Genomic DNA, 20,279 nt, shown 5'->3' on the forward strand with positions numbered 1-20,279 from the left:
AATGCCTGTGAAGCTCGCCACCCGTGACACTCTCACGTAATAATGAGTTGGAGCTGTACACGCCCCGGAGTCTCCGGAGTGCCGCCCCTGGGCCTAGGGGGCTCCCGCCCATGCCCAGTGGTAGCACTTAGCTCCGCGCTGGTGAGAAGACGTCGAAGACTAGATTAGGTGCCGGATGCGGCTTTTCATTTGCTTTCTGCAGTTGGCTAGTTCTTCTTTGTTTGAAATTTTAGTTGGAGTTGCTTTCGGTGTTGTGCGGCACCCGGCCTGTGTTTTCCGTCTTTGTCATTCGCCTGAACCTTCTTTCCTTTCACAACCCTTGCGAGGGAGGCTGCGCGAGCACCCTCGCGAGCGTCTCCTAGTTTAATTTCGTGAGGTTTCTCGACCTAAGTTTGCAGCGGGAGCACCCCTCCCGGTCAATGCCCCACGTGTATCACGACGCAAACGCTAGGCCCGAGCTGGCCACCCCGGCAACCGGGGGCTGAAGCCTAACCCTACGGCAAGTTTCTTTTTGTAGGCCTCGAGACCCATGACAAGGCCTCTGGCCGAAGCCTCCCGAGGCTGGCACCGCAACAAAGCCCTCCCACTGAGCTAAGTTGTTCCTAGGCATGAGCACGCAACACCATAGCACAGCACGGAAATGATAGAGACAGCATGATAATTAAAACCAACAGTCTAGCGACAGCCCGAGGGAGAAATCTGCGTCACCCTCCGGAGCTCAAGTGGTCCCCTCCTCACGCTTCACCAGGGTGCGGCGGTGGGACGATCCATCTCCCCCCTCGAAGCGAGCGTGATGGCGCGGTGGCTGGACACGGCCGCCGCTGGAGGAGCTATTGTCGGTAGGGGAGTCACCGAAGCTTGGCGAGCTGCAGGCGCGGCCGGGCGCATGCCCGCCCACGTCTTTGCCACTGTTGTCGCCAAGACTGAGCATTCAACCGTCGTCGTCGCCTTCGGGGCAGCACCCAGCACGGCGGCCATCTCCTCCGAACACCCTCACAAAGAGGGTGGCGTCGCCGTCGAACTTGAAGTGGAGAGTGCATCGCTGGCCTAGGCCACGCGCGCGGGCAAACGTCTGCCAACCACGAGTCAGCGTCACGTTTTCGGCAACGGAAACCTCCACCGCCACCCAAGAGGCCCTGCTACAGCAACCGTCCGCTTGGAGCCAGAGCCCGCCCGTGGCACCAGCTAGCAGCTCGCTGGTGAAGAAGCGAGGGAGCTGAAGCCAAGTACCGGCCGGGTCCTCCGACCAAACGACGAACTCCAGCAACACCTCCACCAAATGAAATCGAGGGTGGGGAGGCCGCGCAGCCACGACGCGTCTCCCCCCGCCAACCAAGTGGCCTACACCGAGCAAGGGGCCTCCGCCGAGGCGTCGGGCAGTCCTCACAGGAGTCGCGGGATGTTTGCGGGGGCGGCCCCGGCCACGCTTGGCTGGAGGGGAGTCAGGCCCCTCCCGACGGGCCTTCCCCTTCTCCGCGGCCGAAAGCCTCTTCGTGGGCGCCATGGGACGCGGCGAGCCAAGGGGGAGAAGCGAAGAAGAAGAGGTGGAGCAAGGAGAGACGGGCTGGAAGGGCTTGCGCCATTCCGTACTTATAGCCGGAGGAGACCAACCGTCGGCCTCCACAATCGCAGGTAATCATGACTCGTTTTGCATGCAGGGACTTGTCACATCGAATGGTTGCCGAGGCGCCGTGGGGAAGTGGAGACGCCCACGTCCAATCAACCGCCACGCGGCGCCCAAGGCCGCAGGCTGTTGGGGCCTGCGGCGTTTCGCACTTGCCCCTTCACTTCTCTGCTAAGCCAAGTCCGGGCGCGCCTTGGGCCCGGGGGCTACTGTCGGCGTTCTGGGAACGGGGGTCCCCAGACTTGACTGCCTGCGGCCTGCGGCGTGGCTCAAGCAGTGGCCCAGTGCGGCCCACCTTCATCAGCTCAAGCTCAAGATCCTCGCGAGGGGCCAAGCCTCGCGGGGCGGACGACGGGAAGCTTCCTCAGGAGCAGTCTCGTCAGGCAAGCTCGCGAGGAGGCGGAGAGATCAAGGCAAGGGTACCTCGCGAGGTGCCCATGACGCAAGCCATGACGATCGAGGCCAAGCGGGCGCCAGGCGGGCGCCGGCCTGCGCAGTGTCCTTGTTTCCTCTTTGGTGCATAGGGAGCAAGCACGGGCCAAGGCATCAGGAAAAGGCTACCGTTTCGGTGCAACGAGACCAAGGCCAACAGAGCGGCAGGATGGAGGTCACCGTGGAGCCCAAGACGGCGCCATCCTCAGGGTCTTTGACAGTCGAAGACCAACTTTAGTCAGGATAAGTGTAATAGATGTTCCCCTTCAAAATGGCCAATTGTTGGCGCCCTTCCCGCTCAATATTTGGGAAGAGGACCAGGGCCTCTCTATATATATAGGGCTAGCCACCACAGTATAGGGGCATCTCGAATCGACCCCTCCAAAGGGACAACACCACCACAAGAACATCCCTCGCGAGGCTATTCTTCCTTTATACTGTTCATCATCAGCCCCTGAGGCAATCCACCACACCACACACTAGAGTAGGGTATTACACCACAATGGTGGCCTGAACCAGTATAAACCTCGTGTCCCTTGTGTGCTTATCTTTCTAGCTTAGGTTCTTTGCGAGGCTTTGGGACGTGAGTTGGTAGAGGAGAGATCTTCGCGCGCACCCCAGAATTCGAACCTCAAGGATCTGCCGGAACCCGAAATCCGACAGTCCCCAAAACCAGTCAGAAACCTTCTAGAAGCTTCCTCAAATCAGTCTTAGCGTGACCCTAAAAAAAATCAGTCTTAGCGGCCGCTCACTTGCTTCGCTTCGTTTCCTAATGGGCTAATGGGTAGGCCCATCTACCTACACTAGTGGGTGATAGAACCCCTAACACTCACAGCAAGGGATACGCTTGAAACGAGGAATGGATTTATTTGACCCAATTGTATTTTGTGTCAAACTTCTACCATCTATTAAACTAACAATAATACTCCCTCCGTCCGAAAATACTTGTCATCAAAATGGACAAAAAGGGATGTATCTAAAACTAAAATACATCTAGGGATGTATCTAAAACTAAAATACATCTAGATACATCCTCTTTTATTCATTTTGATGACAAGTATTTTCGGACGGAGGGAGTATGAATTATATGATGCAAAAAAAATGTACTTTTGGATTTGTGTTGAAAGAGGGTTCCTCTAGTACAATCTTTGTTACATAGTTTATATTTTGTTAGTTAAATTTATGGTCAAATTTTAGCCCAAATAAGAGAGGGACTAATAAACCAAAATTGAGGTACTACAAAGTAAATGTCAAAGTTACATCTTCATAAATGCACTCATGTCTAAAAGTCACGCACTTTGAAATGAAGAAGGTAAACAATAGAAAGAAAGAAAAAATCTGCATGAGATAAAAATAAATAAACAACACCAATTTTGAGACACTAAAGATGACGCTCCCGTATTTGTAAGGGTCACCGTGCTAGTTTGGTCAAGTTCAAAATGGATTGGCTCAAGACAAGACCAAGGGAATGAATGAGCTCCACCACGTACATTTGCCGAGCGTGGTCACTGCGAGTGGGGCATCATATCCGTGTAGCCGATACTCTTCCTGGTCGTGGGGAAGATCATGAACACCATGCTAGCCAAGAAGCCAGCGGCAACAGGCAAGTTGACCAGCAGCTCCCTCGTCTCCGTCCCGGCGTCCGGGAACAGGCAACCCTGTATGCCGGCGTCGGCGAACGCGACGGCGAGGAACACGAGGGCGGAGACGACGGCGTGCACCAAGTCCATGGGCGTGACCCGGAACCTGGAGAGGTCCTTGAACACCGCGTCCCGCTCGGCGCGCGTGCCGGTGAAGTTGAAAGGGTAGAAGCCCCCGAGCGTGGCCGCGCCGTAGTAGAGCCTGCCGTCGCGGCCGACGAGGCTGTCCGTGAAGGAGAGGAGCACGCAGGAGGCGGCGCAGCCGCCGACGAGCGCCAGGATCAGGCACCGGTTGGCCGCGTGGCAGACGCCGTGGTTGTTGCTGAAGGAAGGCGCCAGCGCCTGGAAGGCCAGCACCGTGCCCGTCGGCAGGAGCTTCAGGAGGTCCGACGCGCTCGACAGCGTCTTGTCGGCCGGCGGGAGGACGCCCGTCTGCGGCGGAGCCTCGTGGGGAGAGGATTGTTGGGCCGGCTCAGGCGGCATCTGGATGTGCACAGCATTGGAAACGGGATCCATGGCAACGACCTTACTACTCCAATTGAGATGCTAGCTTGAATGGCAACGGTGCCTCAGTCTACGTACCTCTTTATATAGTGCGCGCGCGAGCCAGGGGTTGCAACTTAGTACAACAAGCAACAATAAATAGCTGATGGGAGCTTTACCAGATCGAGTAGGGATGCCGACAGGCCGGCTGGCATGCCAAAAAATCTACACTGTATATTCGTGGCCACTGGCACCTGCATGCATGGTTGCTCATGTTTGTTTGGTCACGGCAACAAGAAACTGCGTCGTCGAACGTGGAATGCATGCGCCAGACAACGGCCGAACTATAACAAACTCCTTTTTTTTTTTACAAAATTCACACGGGGACTCATCCTTATGAGTATACCTGGCCAAACCTCGGGCCGGGCCGGGCTTTGGGCTGGGCCTAGCCAAGCCCGACACAAAAAACTCAGGCCCGGGCCCAGCCCTGCCCGACCATCGGGCCTGTGTTTCTGGGCCCGAGCCTGGCCCGAGTACGTAAAAGCCCGTTGGGCTTCGGGCCGGCCCGGCCCGACCTTCAGAAAATGGCAAAAATGATGGGCCCGGGCCTGGCCCGACCTTCAGAAAATGGCAAAAACAACGGGCCCGGGTCGGGCCGGGCTTCCTATGGCCAGGACTACTTGTGAGCACGCACGCATACATCATATCACTACGGCCCTGTCCCATTGCATTTACCATGCTCCATTTATCAAAGTTTCATAAATGTTTTGAACTTACAAACGCCCACGCAAGTAAAACACATTTTACATATGTGCTTTAAGTTTGTTCGACCGAATTTTCTTCTCACTCCGTGAAAATAAAGAGACAAAATAGCTCATTCTGTACAGGCTGTCCAACAGGTACGTACGTACCAGTTAAGGGCATCTCCAAGGCTGACCCGTAAATCTCCTGCAATCATCTGGATCGGATTGTTCGGACAGCGGAATACATCCAACGCCGACCTGTATTGGTTCGTGGAGCAGCCTGGACTTGATTTCTCCCGTAAATCAGAAACAAACATGGGGAAGTTTGAGGGAGTCCAGACCGATCCCAAGCCTGTTTTTTGACCGTCCTGCCCCACCAAAAACCCCTCCCCTACCGCGCGCGCTCATGCTCGGCGTCAGCTGCCCGCATTCATGCTGCTGTAGAACACGCCACTCAATATTGAAGACGGCTCAGGCCGGGCACGACCTCTCACTGCCTCCGCCATTGAAGCGGCTCACCGGCCGAGGGCACTGCCCGCGAGGCGTCTCCGGTGTCCGCGCCTATTCAATGCCGGAGACACGCGACTGGATGAGACGGGGTAGATATCTACCACGCCCGTTCAATGTCGTTGCCCGTTCGTCTGTCGCCATTAAGGAGGCTCGCTGGCCGAGAAACCCACTGGCGTTGCACATTAATTAATACATCCGGGCGCCTGGCCTCACCGGAATCCTCTATATAAAGGCGGCCACACCTGGTTAACCCCACACCACAACACCAGCCCCTCCAGATCCTCTTCCCTTGCACTACATCCGGCATGACCGCCAGCGGGAAAGCACTGTGGGACAGTTTTGTCGCCGGAGATGAAGACCATGGTGGTCGCCTTGTCGCCGCCTAGCATAGCCGTTGTGCCAGGCAGATCGAGGACGGCTTGCCGGCTAGCTCGCCCGAGGTCTCGGACGACGAGGACGACACCATGATGGAAACGAGCTCCGATGACTCCGCCCCGACTCTCGCGCCTTCTGTGCCCGCCGGCTTCACCATGGAGCAGGTGATGGGGAACGTAGCAGAAATTCAAAATTTTCTATGCATCATCAAGATCAATCTATGGAGTAATCTAGCAACGAGAGGAAGGAGAGTGCATCTACATACCCTTGTAGATCGCTAAGCGGAAGCGTTCAAGAGAACGGGGTTGAAGGAGTCATACTCGTCGTGATCCAAATCACCGGAGATCCTAGTGCCGAACGGACGGCACCTCCGCGTTCAACACACGTGCAGCCCGGTGACGTCTCCCATGCCTTGATCCAGCAAGGAGAGAGGGAGAGGTTGGGGAAGACTCCGTCCAGCAGCAGCACAACGGCGTGGTGGTGATGGAGGAGCGTGGTATTCCAGCAGGGCTTCGCTAAGCACCGCGAGAGATGAGGAGAAAGAGAGGTAGGGCTGCGCCAGGGAGAGGTGGAAACTCTTGTGTATGGCAGCCCCAAAACCTCAAGTATATATAGGGGAGACGGAGGGGGTGCGCCCCCTGTCGGTGTCAAAGCCGGCGGATCTCGGGTAGGGGGTCCCGAACTGTGCGTCTAGGGGGATGGTAACAGGAGACAAGGGACACGATGTTTTTAGCCAGGTTCGGGCCCTCTCGATGGAGGTAAAACCCTACTCTTGCTTGATTAATATTGATGACATGGGTAGTACAAGAGTGGATCTACCACGAGATTAGAGAGGCTAAACCCTAGAAGCTAGCCTATGGTATGATTGTTGTTCGTCCTACGGACTAAAACTCTCCAGTTTATATAGACACCGGAGAGGGCTAGGGTTACACAGAGTCGGTTACAATGGGAGGAGATCTTCATATCATATCGCCAAGCTTGCCTTCCACGCCAAGGAAAGTCCCATCCGGACACGGGACGGAGTCTTCAATCTTATATCTTCATAGTCTGGGAGTCCGACCAAAGGTCATAGTCCGGCCATCCGGACACCCCTAATCCAGGACTCCCTCAGTAGCCCCCGAACCAGGCTTCAATGACGACGAGTCCGGCGTGCAAATTGTCTTCGGCATTGCAAGGCGGGTTCCTCCTCCGAATACTTCATAGAAGATGTTGAACACAAGTATAGTGTCCGGCTCTGCAAAATAAGTTCCACATGCCACCGTAGAGAGAATAATATCTGCACAAATCTAATCTGCTGACGTACTCCGCAGCGTGACATCACGCCACGGCCAGGCCTTTATTCGAATCGTTTTACTGTTCCACCTTAGCGCGTTTAGCGAGGCGGTTTCCTTGGCACGTCTTGTCAAAGCAGAGATCGTGTCCCCTTATTCCGGGATTCTCATCAATACGAGCGTGGGTAACCCAACCGTGCCTTTGGTACGACTCCCTAATTGAAAGCGAGTCCCAAACGGTTATGGGGAGGGCTCTTGGTATTCAACTCCTTTATGAAGAGACCAAGGCTCGACTCCTTTCTTTTCAATCCAATCGAATCCGCCCCTCGCTTCGAGTTCCAACATCCAAAGCTCTAGTTTTAGGCGCTTCGGACCTTTGACGATGTCTAGCTCCAACCTTCAAGGCCGGTGGATGCCTTCCTCCGTTACGGAAGAAGATGTGCGAAAGCTGAGAGATGCCAGGTAACTAACCAGTGAAATCTCACATAGGCTGCCTGCTCAAGGGCAGGCCATTCCCACTCCCCAGCCCGGTGAGAGCGTGTTGTTCACATCTCACTTCCTTCGGGGGCTAGGCTTCTCGATTGATCCCTTCGTGAGGGGGCTTATGTTCTATTACGGGCTGGAGTTCCACGACTTAGCTCCGGAGTCCATCCTCCAAATCTCATCATTCATTGTCGTGTGTGAGGCCTTCCTCCATATTACTCCTCACTTCGGATTGTGGCTTAGAACCTTCAAGGTGGAACCGAAGATGATTGAGGGGCAGCACGCTAAGTGCGGAGGAGCTATAATAAGCAAGATGGCCGACGCTCCATGGCCCGAGGGCTCTTTTCAAGAGGAGTTTGGCTTATGGCAATGCGACTGGTTTTACATCACAGCCCCTAGGGGCACCACATGGGTGGCGCCACCTACTTTTCGCTCGGGTCCCCCAACAAACTAGCGTCATGGGTCAATGAAGGGCTTATCTGGGGGCCGCCCAAAGACGTGCCCTTGCTGCAGGACCGCATTCGAGATCTTCTAGAAAGAGATATCAACTTGACCGTAGTGGCTCAAGTTATGCTGATTCGCCGCACACTGCCCTGCAAACGTCGCCCTCTCCGCCTGTGGGAATTCAACCCGGAAGGACCACGAGTCCTCCAACACTTTATGGGCACGACGCTCGTGGAGATGTACAAATTGTTCTTCGGATCACAAGCAAGGTGTCCGAATTTGTCCGAGGACACAGGTCTGAGCTGCAATCGCCCGGACACTCGAGTAAGTAGCTCCGTATTTGGACATGCCACCCGTGTTTCCATCATAAAATTTACCCTTAACAGAGTTGTCCTTTGAACAGGAGTGGATAGTGAAGGCAAAGCTTATCAGGTGTCCAGCCCCCCTGCCTGAGACCGCGCCAAATCCCATGCTAACCAGGATGCTGGAGGTCGTGCTTTTGGCAGAAGGCGAAGGGGGGAACCAAGGAATTACCGCCTCCGCAAAGGAGGCCGTTAGGAAGGGAGGAATCGAAAATTCCCCCGACCGGGGAAAGAAAAGGACTGCCTCTGAAGACCCGGAGGTGATGGCCTCAAAACGGGGGAAGAAATCTTTGCCAGAGGGTTCGGCGCCGGAGAACGCCCCGGCTGAATTGCGCCCTCAAGGGGACCCGCTCTCCCCCGAGCCGTAAGTGAAAGGAGGGGTTCCATAATGAATGACATTCCTGTTTTATTTCTGAGGAAGATAACCGAAATATTACCTTGCAGTTCGGATCTCAACCCTTCTCAGCAGAGCTCCTCTTCAGGGGATCTTCGTCCGGAGATGATAGAGAGCGAAACGCCTCCCCTTGTTGCACCGTCTCACGAGAGAGGCGACCCCGAGGTGTCGTCTCGGAGGGTTTTTCCAAGTCCGGACCCTGGAAAAGGCCGTCAGGCTAGTCCGGCACCCTCTGGTGCGCGGTCGGATGGGCTGAAAGATCTGCTTGGGAGGGCGTCCATCTCAGAAGAACACCGTATGTTGATGAATACGGTGATTGGAAGGATTTCATCCGTGGAAAGCGAATTGTACGAGGCTGCCAGGAGTTTACTAACAGGCTTTGAGGTACGTTAAAAGGTGTACCTTTTGGTAGAGCCGCATATTAAATGCGCCCTGTATAAATAGTAGCCCCTGAGACTCTGTGTGTCGTCAAGAGTGACGGCGCGCAAAGGATCATAACCCCAAGTATAATATGTCACATGTTTTATGAAGGAGGCGAGGCGTTCGGTGGCTAGCCGGACTGATGAATCTGCCGAGATAAAGCGACAACTTGATGTGGAGGATGCCGACATCGTGCTTGTGAATAAGCAGCTAGATAAGGCACAAGGTATGTTCCAAAGACATCTGATAAGAGGAGTTTGGTGCGGGTGCCTTATAAGATATGTGCTTGATGTAGATAGTGTTGTTGCCATGGAGAACCTTCGGGTGGAGCTTGCCCGAGCCAAGGAACAAGCAAGGAAAAGTGATTCGGCTGCCGTGAAGGCTGCTAAAGAGCTAAAAGCCGAACTGGCTGCTCATTGCCAGAGCAAGAGAGTAATGGCCAAGATGGCTATAAAATTGAAGGATGCTGCTGACCGCTGTAAATTTCTTGAACAAGGAGATAAGGCGGCTCAGAAGGATCTTGAAAAGATCACTGCCGAGGCCAAGGATACTCGCTCTGCAATGAGACCTATGAAGGAGGAGCTGCGTCAGGCCGGAGATATCACGGCTGGAAAGCCCTATATGCTGCGGATGAAGTTCGGAGACCCCAAGTATGCTCCGTTAGACCGGCAGTGGAGTGCGGAAAACACTTATCTGGATTTGGCAGCTAGTGCGGCTGACGCGACCGAACACTTCCGCGGCTGAGGTGACCATGGATTGGAAGAGCTTTTTTGGTCGCAGTTCCACAATCCAGAACGCCCACTTTCGGTATCTGACCATTTGGCCGCCTGGGCGGAGCTGAACAGGTTATCCGGACTCGCCATGAGGTATGTTACGAGTCGTCTATGGCCGGAGAAGCCGGAGCCGAAGAGTTATTTTGGCTTGGTGCAGCAGTTCCTTGGTTCGGTGCCGCATGCTGATGAAATGAAGAGGTCGGCGTGCATAGAGGGCACACATATGGCTCTTGCCCGTGTCAAAACATACTGGGAGGATATGAAGGCCAGTGTTGTTGCATCCCGGGATTCGGACGAAAGCCGAGTACCTGCCAAGCACTACTTTGAGGAAGTTCTTCATGGCGCTCGTTTAATAGAGTCGCAGTGCTCAAAGGATGTTGTGTTTGAATAGCGTGTACTATTGTAAAACGAATATTTTGATAGAATATAAAGGCTTTTTATACTTGTGCTTGCAAGAACTATGATGCCTCATGTGCGGCCGTTTAATGTATATGTGTATATAACCTGAAAGATGGCAGTCGTTGGCAACCGGACTATAATGCTTTATCACTTTCACTTAGCCATAGGAGTTTGACATTGGGGCTACTCAATAGCCCCTAAAGGCACCGCGCTCGCCCGAATTCGGGGCGCGTGTGTGCCTAACCGGGAAGCGGTCCTTCGTTAATGCGGACGAATCCTAAAGATTCCAAGAGTCATCGAGTGGTTGACCAGTCTCTCGCTATATCATGACAGTCAGTTTTCGGCTTTCTCTACTAAGGTGCTCGCCTGGCCGAACCGGGGCACAATCGCTGTAGTTCTCCTGGTGCCGCGTTAGCCGATATAATGGAACGTAAGGCAGCAAAACACAGGAGTCGGGCAAACCCAACATTTAACCAAAGACATGATTCGGAGCTGATGCATATAAGGCCAAACTCGCGATGCCGAACACTCCCTAAGGTATTCGGTCTTTATGAAGACGGGCCGAAATAGAGCCCATGGTAAAAAAGCCTCTGGTGTCCAGGTACGCGCAAAATTCTGGCGTGGCCACATGCCAAGACACCAGCCTCCTCCTCGGTTATAGCAAAAACCGGGGGATGTTGTCAACAAGAGACAGTAAAAAAAGGTTTACGCAGGGTCTTAATCTGAAAAGAATCCTTGAAACGGGTCCCTACTGCACGTCTGCGCCTGTGTCTCCGTTGTGCCGTATCCTGGACGGGCGTAGCACGATGTTCGTCTGCGAAAGAGAGGAACTTAGTAAAAAATAAGCGTGCGAGAAATCTATATTAAAATAAAGAAAATATAGTTGGAGCAAGAATTGAGCCGTATTGTCTCCTAGCGTGAACGCGCGGAGCCCCTTGTACAAGGTTATGCGGCTATTAAGCCTATGTACGTTTATGCCGGACTCGTCGAGCCGTGTCCGAGATAGTAGGGCTGGATTAGTGTGCGGCTGTCCAGGCGGCCGCACCTTTACCCGTACTTTGGGGGTCAATTGATATTCCCCTGTAATGAGATGATGCCTCGTGGGCCGGGCATTTTAAGTGTAAGGGATGCATAATGCGGTATTGCGTTAAAGCGGGCGAAAGCTTCACGTCCCAGTAGCGCTTGATAGCGACTTACGAATGGGGCGATGTGGAATGTTAGCTTTTCGCTTTGTAAGTTGTCGGGTGAACCGAACGTGACTTCTAACGAAAGGGAACCCATACTCTGGGTATCTGGACCTGGCGTGACTCCTTGAAAGGAGGTGTTGCCATGGCGGATTATAGCTGGGTTTACCCCTAGTTTGCGGATTGTGTCCTGATATAACAGGTTTAAGTCACTGCCGCCGTCCATAAGGACTTTTGCAAATTGGAGTCCGTCAATAATCGGATTCAAGACCAAGGCAGTCCAGCCTGCGTTCCAGGCTCCTCTGGAGTAATCCTGATGATCAAAGGTGATTTGTTGTAACAACCAATGGCGGTGCTCCTCTGGGGCTGGCCGTATGGCGTGTGTCTTCGTAAGCGTCGTTCTGTTTTTCCCTTTTGTCATCTGAAGTGAATTTACTGTTTTGACTTCTTGTGGGAACTTCTTTTGTTCTCCGGTGTTCTTCTTGTGGGGTGTGTCATCATCCTCGCTTGGTGTGTCGAGCCCCTTGTGTTCGGCGTTGAGTTTACCGGACTGCTTGAAGACCCAACAATCTCTGTGGGTATGGTTTGCAGGTCTCCCGGGAGTACTGTGGATTTGACATATTTTGTCCAGGATTTTGTTGAGGTTAGACAGCTCGTCCCTGTCATCTTTGGGTGGCGGCTTTTTCTGATTTTGCCGAGAGCTTTTGAATCCGGCATTGACTGTCGTGCTCATCGGGTTGTTATCCTTGATTCGGCGTTGTTTCCCGTTTCCATCTCTGAGCTTGGATGTGCTCGGGTCGCTGGTGCTGCTTCTTGCCAACCAGCTATCCTCTCCTGCGCAAAAGCGGGTCATGAGGCTTGTTAATGCGGCCATTGTTTTTGCATTTTCTTGGCCGAGGTGTCTGGCGAGCCATTCATCTCGGATGCTATGTTTGAAAGCTGCTAAGGCCTCAGCGTCCGGACAGTCGACTATCTGATTCTTTTTAGTAAGGAATCTGTTCTAGAGTTTCCGGGCTGACTCTCCGGGCTGCTGAGTTATATGACTCAGATCATCTGCATCCAGAGGTCGGACATAGGTCCCTTGAAAATTTGCCCGGAAAGCATCCTCGAGCGCTTCCCAACTTCCCATGGTGTTTTCGGGAAGGCTTTTAAGCCAATGCCGGGCTGGCCCTTTGAGCTTAAGGGGTAAGTATTTTATGGCGTGGAGGTCATCTCCTCTGGCCATGTGTATGTGCAGGATATAAACCTCGATCCAGACTCCAGGGTCTGTTGTTCCGTCGTATGCTTCTATGTTCACGGGCTTGAATCCCGCTGGAAATTCATGATTCAGCACCTCATCGGTAAAACATAGGGGATGTGCGGCGCCCCTGTATGTAGGTGTGCCGCGATGTTCGGATATTTTTTGCATTGCATTGCTCACTGGAGCTTGCTTTCTTGGCCCATATATGGATCTGGTTGGGCCAGTTTTTTGATGCGAATTCTTGGACGGATCACGCACCGTATTGAGTGCGGCACCCTTTGTCGCTTGAGATCGATCGTGGGGTCGTCTATCCGACCTTGTGGCTTCCTTATTTTTTGACTGTGGGGGCTCTATGGCCTCTTCATCAAATTTCGGTAGTAGTTTCCGTTTCGGATAGCTCTTTGTGTGACGACTGTTGCCGTACTTGTGTGCGGTATTGAGTATTTTGCCCCATCTGATCCTGAGTGCATCTTCCGCTGTTTTGAGCCTCCGCTTCTGCTTTTTCAGGCTACGTGTAGTGGCGACGAGCCTTTGGTGGAGGTTCTGATGTTCCAGCAATTTGTCCGGCATGAGGTCGTCCGGACTATTATCTTTCCCTGGGATGGGTTGTTTGGATTGTCCGCCCTGTTTGGACGGTTGCTCGATGGCATGTTTGTCTTCCGTTGATTCGCCCCGCTCTATGGTTGGGTCTTTGTCGAGGTGGGGTTTGGCGTGGCGCTTACGCCGCCGCTTTGATTGTTTTTCGAGGGAGCGATCCCTGGTTGCGCCCTTTTGATCCTCATTGTCATTTCTTTTAGGTGTGTCCACCATGTATACATTGTATGATGAGGTGGCTTTCCAGTGCCCTATAGGTGCTGGTGCTTGGTCGTCTCCTTCATCGGCGTCCATACCGTCGATGTCTTCGGAGTCGAAGTCGAGAATGTCGGTTAGATCATCGACAGTGGCTACAAAGTGGGTGGTGGGTGGGTTTCGAATTTCTTCATCGTCCGCATCCCAACCCTGCTGACCATAGTCCGGCCAGGGCTCTCCTGAAAAAGAGAGAGACTTTAGTAAGTCTAGGATATCGCCAAAGGGCGAGTGCTGAAAGACGTCTGCGGCGGTGAACTCCATGATCGGAGCCCAATCGGGTTTGATCGGAAGGGGTGCAGAATATACGGAGTCCGGAACGGAGTCCGGCACCTTGGAGTCACGGGCCTTGCAAAGGACTAGGCTGGTATTCGGCTCTATCACCGTAGAGATTGCGGCTCCCGGGGCGGCGTCCAACTGTCCATCCCCGACTAGCGCAGTCGGCTCCGAACTAATAATCGGAGCGGACACCTGAGCGGCACTCTGGGCGCTGTCCGGCGGCAGAGTTAGATCATGCCCATCGGGACAGTGCGGCACGCTCGGCCGTGGCTTGAATCCGTCGAAGATCAAGTCCCCGCGGATGTCGGCCGTGTAATTTAAGCTTCCAAACCTGACCTGATGGCCAGGGGCGTAGCTTTCGATCTGCTCCAGATGGCCAAGCGAGCTGGCCCGCAGTGCGAAGCCGCCGAATACGAAGATCTGTTCGAGGAGAAAAGTCTCACCCTGGACCGCGTCGTGGTTGAGGATCAAGGAAGCCATCGGGCCTAAATGTTACGACACAAAGGAACTCTCAATGAAAGCACCAATGTCGGTGTCAAAACCGACGGATCTCGTGTAGGGGCTCCCGAACTGTGTGTCTAGGCGGATGGTAACAGGAGACAAGGGACACGATGTTTTTACCCAGGTTCGGGCCCTCTCGATGGAGGTAAAACCCTACTCCTGCTTGATTAATATTGATGATATGGGTAGTACAAGAGTGGATCTACCACGAGATCAGAGAGGCTAAACCCTAGAAGCTAGCCTATGGTATGATTGTTGTTCGTCCTACGAACTAAAACTCTCCGGTTTATATAGACACCGGAGAGGGCTAGGGTTACACAGAGTCGGTTACAATGGGAGGAGATCTTCATATCGTATCGCCAAGCTTGCCTTCCACGCCAAGGAAAGTCCCATCCGGACACGAGACGGAGTCTTCAATTTTGTATCTTCATAGTCTGGGAGTCCGGCCAAAGGTCATAGTCCGGCCATTCGGAAACCCCCTAATCCAGGACTCCCTCACCCCCTTTAGGCCTTGTTCGGTTAATCCTCTCCCCAAGAGGATTGAAGGGGATTGGCGAGGATTGGGACATATTTTGACTTACAAGTGGTTTAAATCTCCATCAAACATCTTCAATCCACTCGGGTTCACACTCAACCGAACAAGGCCTTAGGGTTCCCACCCCAAGGGGTGCGGCTTCCCCAAAACCCATCTAGGGTGGCGGACAAAGGGGGGAGAGGGGGAAACTTGCCCCCCAAGCAAGGTGGGGGCACCCCCTCCCCAAACCCTAGGCGCCTTGGGCCCTGGTGGGGGGTCGCACCAGCCCACCTGGGGATGGTCCCCTCCCACACTCGGCCCATGCAGCCCTCTGGGGCCGGTGGCCCCACTTGGTGGACCCCCGGGACCCTCTCGGTGGTCCCGGTACGTTACCGATAGCACCTGAAACTTTTCCGGTGACCAAAACAGGACTTCCCATATATAAATCTTTACCTCCAGACCATTCCGGAACTCCTCCTGACATCCGGGATCTCATCCGGGACTCCTAACAACATTCGGTAACCACATATATCTATTCCCTATAACCCTAGCGTCATCGAACCTTAAGTGTGTAGACCCTACGGGTTCGGGAACCATGCAGACATGACCGAGACGACTCTCCGGTCAATAACCAACAGCGGGATCTGGATACCCATGTTGGCTCCCACATATTCCACGATGATCTCATCAGATGAACCACGATGTCGAGGATTCAATCAATCCCGTATACAATTCCCTTTGTCTAGCGGTATTGTACTTGCCCGAGATTCGATCGTCGGTATGCCGATACCTTGTTCAATCTCGTTACTGGCAAGTCTCTTTACTCGTTCTGTAACACATCATCCCGTGATCAACCCCTTGGTCACATTGTGCACATCATAATGATGTACTACTGAGTGGGCCCAGAGATACCTCTCCGTTACACGGAGTGACAAATCCCAGTCTCGATTCATGCCAACCCAACAGACACTTTCGGAGATACCCGTAGTGCACCTTTATAGCCACCCAGTTACGTTGTGACGTTTGGTACACCCAAAGCATTCCTACGGTATCCGGGAGTTGCACAATCTCATGGTCTGAGGAAATGATACTTCACATTAGAAAAGCTTTAGCATACAAACTACACGATCTTTGTGCTAGGCTTAGGATTGGGTCTTGTCCATCACATCATTCTCCTAATGATGTGATCCCGTTATCAACTACATCCAGTGTCCATGGTCAGGAAACCGTAACCATCTATTGATCAACGAGCTAGTCAACTAGAGGCTTACTAGGGACATGGTGTTGTCTATGTACCCACACATGTATCTGAGTTTCCTATCAATACAATTATAGCATGGATAATAAACGATTATCATGAACAAGGAAATATAATAATAATAACTAATTTATTATTGCCTCTAGAGCATATTCCCAACAGTCTCCCACTTGCACTAGAGTCAATAATCTAGTTCACATTGCCATGTGATTAACACTGATAGGTCACATCGCCATGTGACCAACATCCAAAGAGTTTACTAGTGTCACTAGACTAGTTCACATCACCATGTGATTAAGACTCAATGAGTTCTGGGGTTTGATCATGTTTTGCTTGTGAGAGAGGTTTTAGTCAACGGGTCTGCAACATTCAGATCCGTATGTATTTCGCAAATCTCTAGGTCATATTGTAAATGCTGCTTCCACGCTCCACTTGGAGCTATTCCAAATGGTCGCTCCACTATACGGATCCGGTTTGCTACTCAGAGTCATTCGGATAGGTGTTAAAGCTTGCATCGACGCAACTCTTTACGTCGAACTCTTTATCACCTCCATAACCGAGAAACATTTCCTTATTCTTCTAAGGATAATTTTGACTGCTATCTAATGATCCATTCCTGGATCACTCTTGTACCCCCTTGCCAGACTCATGGCAAGGCACACTTCTGGTGTGGTACACAGCATAGCATACTATAGAGCCTACGTCTGAAGCATAGGGGATGACCTTCGTCCTTTCTCTCTCTTCTGTCGTGGTCGAGCTTTAACTCTTAACTTCATACCTTACAACTCAGGCAAGAACTCCTTCTTTGACTGATCTATCTTGAACACCTTCAAGATCATGTCAAGGTATGTGCTCATTTGAAAGTATCATTTAGCATTTTTGATCTATCCTCATAGATCTTGATGCTCAATGTTCAAGAAGCTTAATCCAGGTTTTCTATTGAAAATCACTTTTCAAATAACCCTATATGCTTTCCAAAAATTCTACATCATTTCTGATCAACAATATGTCAACAACATATACTCATCAGAAATTCTATAGTGCTCCCACTCACTTCTTTGGAAATACAAGTTTCTCATAAACTTTGTATAAACCCAAAATCTTTGATTCATCAAAGCGTACATTCCAACTCCGAGATGCTTACCCCAGTCCTTAGAAGGACTGCTGGAGCTTTGCATACTTGTTAGCGTCTTTCAGGATTTGTCAAAACCTTCTGGTTGTATCACATACAACCTTTCCTCAAGAAAATTGTCGAGGCAACAATGTTTTGACATCCCATCTGCAAGATTTCATAAATAATGCAGTAACTGCTAATCCAATTCCAACAGACTCTTAGCATCGCTACGAGTGAGAAAGCCTCACCGCAGTCAACTCCTTGGACTTGTCGGAAATCATCTTAACGACAAGTCGAGCTTTCTTAATGGTGATACTTACCATCATTGTCCATCTTCCTTTTAAAATCCATCTGTACTCAACAACCTTACGACCATCAAGTAGTTCTTCCAAAGTCTACACTTTGTATTCATACATGGATCCTCTCTCGAATTTTATGGCCTCTCGCCATTTGTCGGAATCCAGGCCCACCATCGCTTCTTCACAGCTCATAGGTTCATTGTTGTCTAGCAACACGACCTCCAAGACAGGATTGCGTACGACTATGGAGTAATATGTATCTTTGTCGACCTACGAGTTTCGGTAGTGACTTGATCTGAAGTTTCATGATCACTATCATAAGCTTCTACTTCAATTGGTGTAGGTGCCACAGGAACAACTTCTTGTGCCCTGCTACACACTAGTTGAAGTGATGGTTCAATAATCTTATCAAGTTTCCACCATCCTCCCACTCAATTCTTTCGAGACAAACTTTTCCTCGAGAAAGGACCCGATTCAAGAAACAATCCCTATTGCTTTCAGATCTGAATTAGGAGGTATACCCAACTGTTTTGGGTGTACTATGAAGATGCATTTTATCCGCTTTGGGTTCGAGCTTATCAACCTGAAACTTTTTCACATAAGCGTCGCAGCCCCAAACTTTTAAGAAACGACAACTTAGGTTTCTCCAAACCATAGTTCAAACGGTGTCGTCTCAACAGAATTATGTGGTGCCCTATTTGAGTGAGTGTGGTTGTCTCTAATGCCTAACCCATGAACGATAGTGGTAATTTGATAAGAGACATCATGGCACGCACCATATCGAATAGGGTGCAACTATGATGTTCGGACACACCATCACACTACGGTGTTCTAGGCGGTATTAATTGTGAAACAATTTCCACAATGTCTTAATTGCGTGCCAAAGCTCGTAACTCAGATACTCATCTCTATGATCATATCATAGACATTTTATCCTCTTGTCACGATGATCTTAAACTTCACTCTGAAATTACTTGAACCATTCAATAATTCAGACTTGTGTTTCATCAAGTAAATATACTCAGTATCTACTCAAATCATCCGTGAAGTAAGAACATAACGATATCCACTGCGTGCCTTAGCACTCATTGGACTGCACACATCAAAATGTGTTACTTCCAACAAGTTGCTTTCTTGTTCCAGTTTACTGAAAACGAGGCTTTCAGCCATCTTGCCCATGTGGTATGATTTGCATGTTTAAAGTGATTCAAAATCAAGTGAGTCCAAACGGTCCATTTGCATGGAGTTTCTTCATGCATATACACCAATAGACATGGTTCGCATGTCTCAAACTTTTGAAAAACGAGTGAGTCCAAAGATCCATCGACATGGAGCTACTTCATGTGTTTTATACCAATATGACTTACATGGCAGTGCCACAAGTAAGTGGTACTATCATTACTATCTTATATCTTTTGGCATGAAAATGTGTATCACTACGATGGAGATTCAATAAACCATTCTTTTAGGTGCAAGACCATTGAAGGTATTATTCAAATAGACAGAGTAACCATTACTCTCCTTAAATGAATTATCGTATTGCGATAGACACAATCCAATCATGTCTATGCTCAACGCAAACACCAAATCTCGATGGTAGAGGGAGCGTGCGATGCTTGATCACGTCAACCTTGGAAACACTTCCAACACATATCGTCAGCTCACCTTTAGCTAGTCTCTGTTTATTCCGTAGCTTTTATTTTGAGTTACTAACACTTAGCAACTGAACCGGTATCTAATACCCTGGTGCTACTAGGAGTACTAGTAAAGTACACATTAACATAATGTATATCCAATAAACTTCTATCGACCTTGCCAGCCTTCTCATCTACCAAGTATCTAGGGTAATTCTGCTCCAGTGGTTGTTCCCCTTATTACAGAAGCACTTAGTCTCGGGTTTGGGTTCAACCTTGGGTTTCTTCATTAGAGAACCAGCTGATTTGTCGTTTCATGAAGTATCCCTTCTTGCCCTTGCCCTTCTTGAAACTAGTGGTTTCACCAACCATCAACAATTGATGCTCCTTCTTGATTTCTACTTTCGTAGTGTTAAACATCGCGAATATCTCAAGGATCATCATATCTATCCCTGATATGTTATAGTTCATCACAAAGCTCTAGCAGCTTGGTGGCAATGACTTTGGAGAAACATCACTATCTCATCTGGAAGATCAACTCCCACTCGATTCAAGTGATTATTGTACTCAGACAATCTGAGCACAAGCTCAAGGATTGAGCTTTTCTCCCTTAGTTTGCATGCTAAGAAAATCGTCGGAGGTCTTATACCTCTTGACGTGGGCACGAGCCTAAAATCCCAATTTCAGCCCTTGAAACATCTCATATGTTCTGCGACGTTTCGAAATCGTCTTCGGTGCCTCAATTCTAAACCTTTTAACATTACTGAACTATCACGTAGTTATCAAAACGTGTATGTCAGATGTTCGCAACATCCACAGACGACGTTCGAGGTTCAGCACACCGAGCAGTGCATTAAGGACATAAGCCTTCTACTGTCCGCATAATTGCTACTGTCAACTTTCAACTATATTTTCTCTAGGAACATATCTAAAACAGTAGAACTAAAGCGCGAGCTATGACATAATTTGCAAAGGGATTTTGACAATGTTCAGGATAATTAAGTTCATCTAATGAACTCCCACTCATATAGACATCCCTCTAGTCATCTAAGTGATT

At 50.7% G+C, this 20,279-nt stretch overlaps 1 protein-coding gene across 1 annotated transcript; it reads right to left on the reverse strand.

Annotated features, from left to right (window-relative positions):
* Positions 1 to 3,410: 3,410 nt before the first annotated feature.
* Positions 3,411 to 4,212, reverse strand: LOC119320980 (protein DMP2-like). The gene has a single exon (XM_037594863.1). The coding sequence runs from the start codon at positions 4,210 to 4,212 to the stop codon at positions 3,562 to 3,564; it is 651 nt and encodes a 216-aa protein (XP_037450760.1). The 3' UTR covers positions 3,411 to 3,561.
* Between the last annotated feature and the right edge of the window lie 16,067 nt (positions 4,213 to 20,279).

The sequence above is a fragment of the Triticum dicoccoides genome, chromosome 6B (genome assembly GCF_002162155.2).
Source record: "Triticum dicoccoides isolate Atlit2015 ecotype Zavitan chromosome 6B, WEW_v2.0, whole genome shotgun sequence".
In the NCBI taxonomy this organism is placed as follows: domain Eukaryota; kingdom Viridiplantae; phylum Streptophyta; class Magnoliopsida; order Poales; family Poaceae; genus Triticum; species Triticum dicoccoides.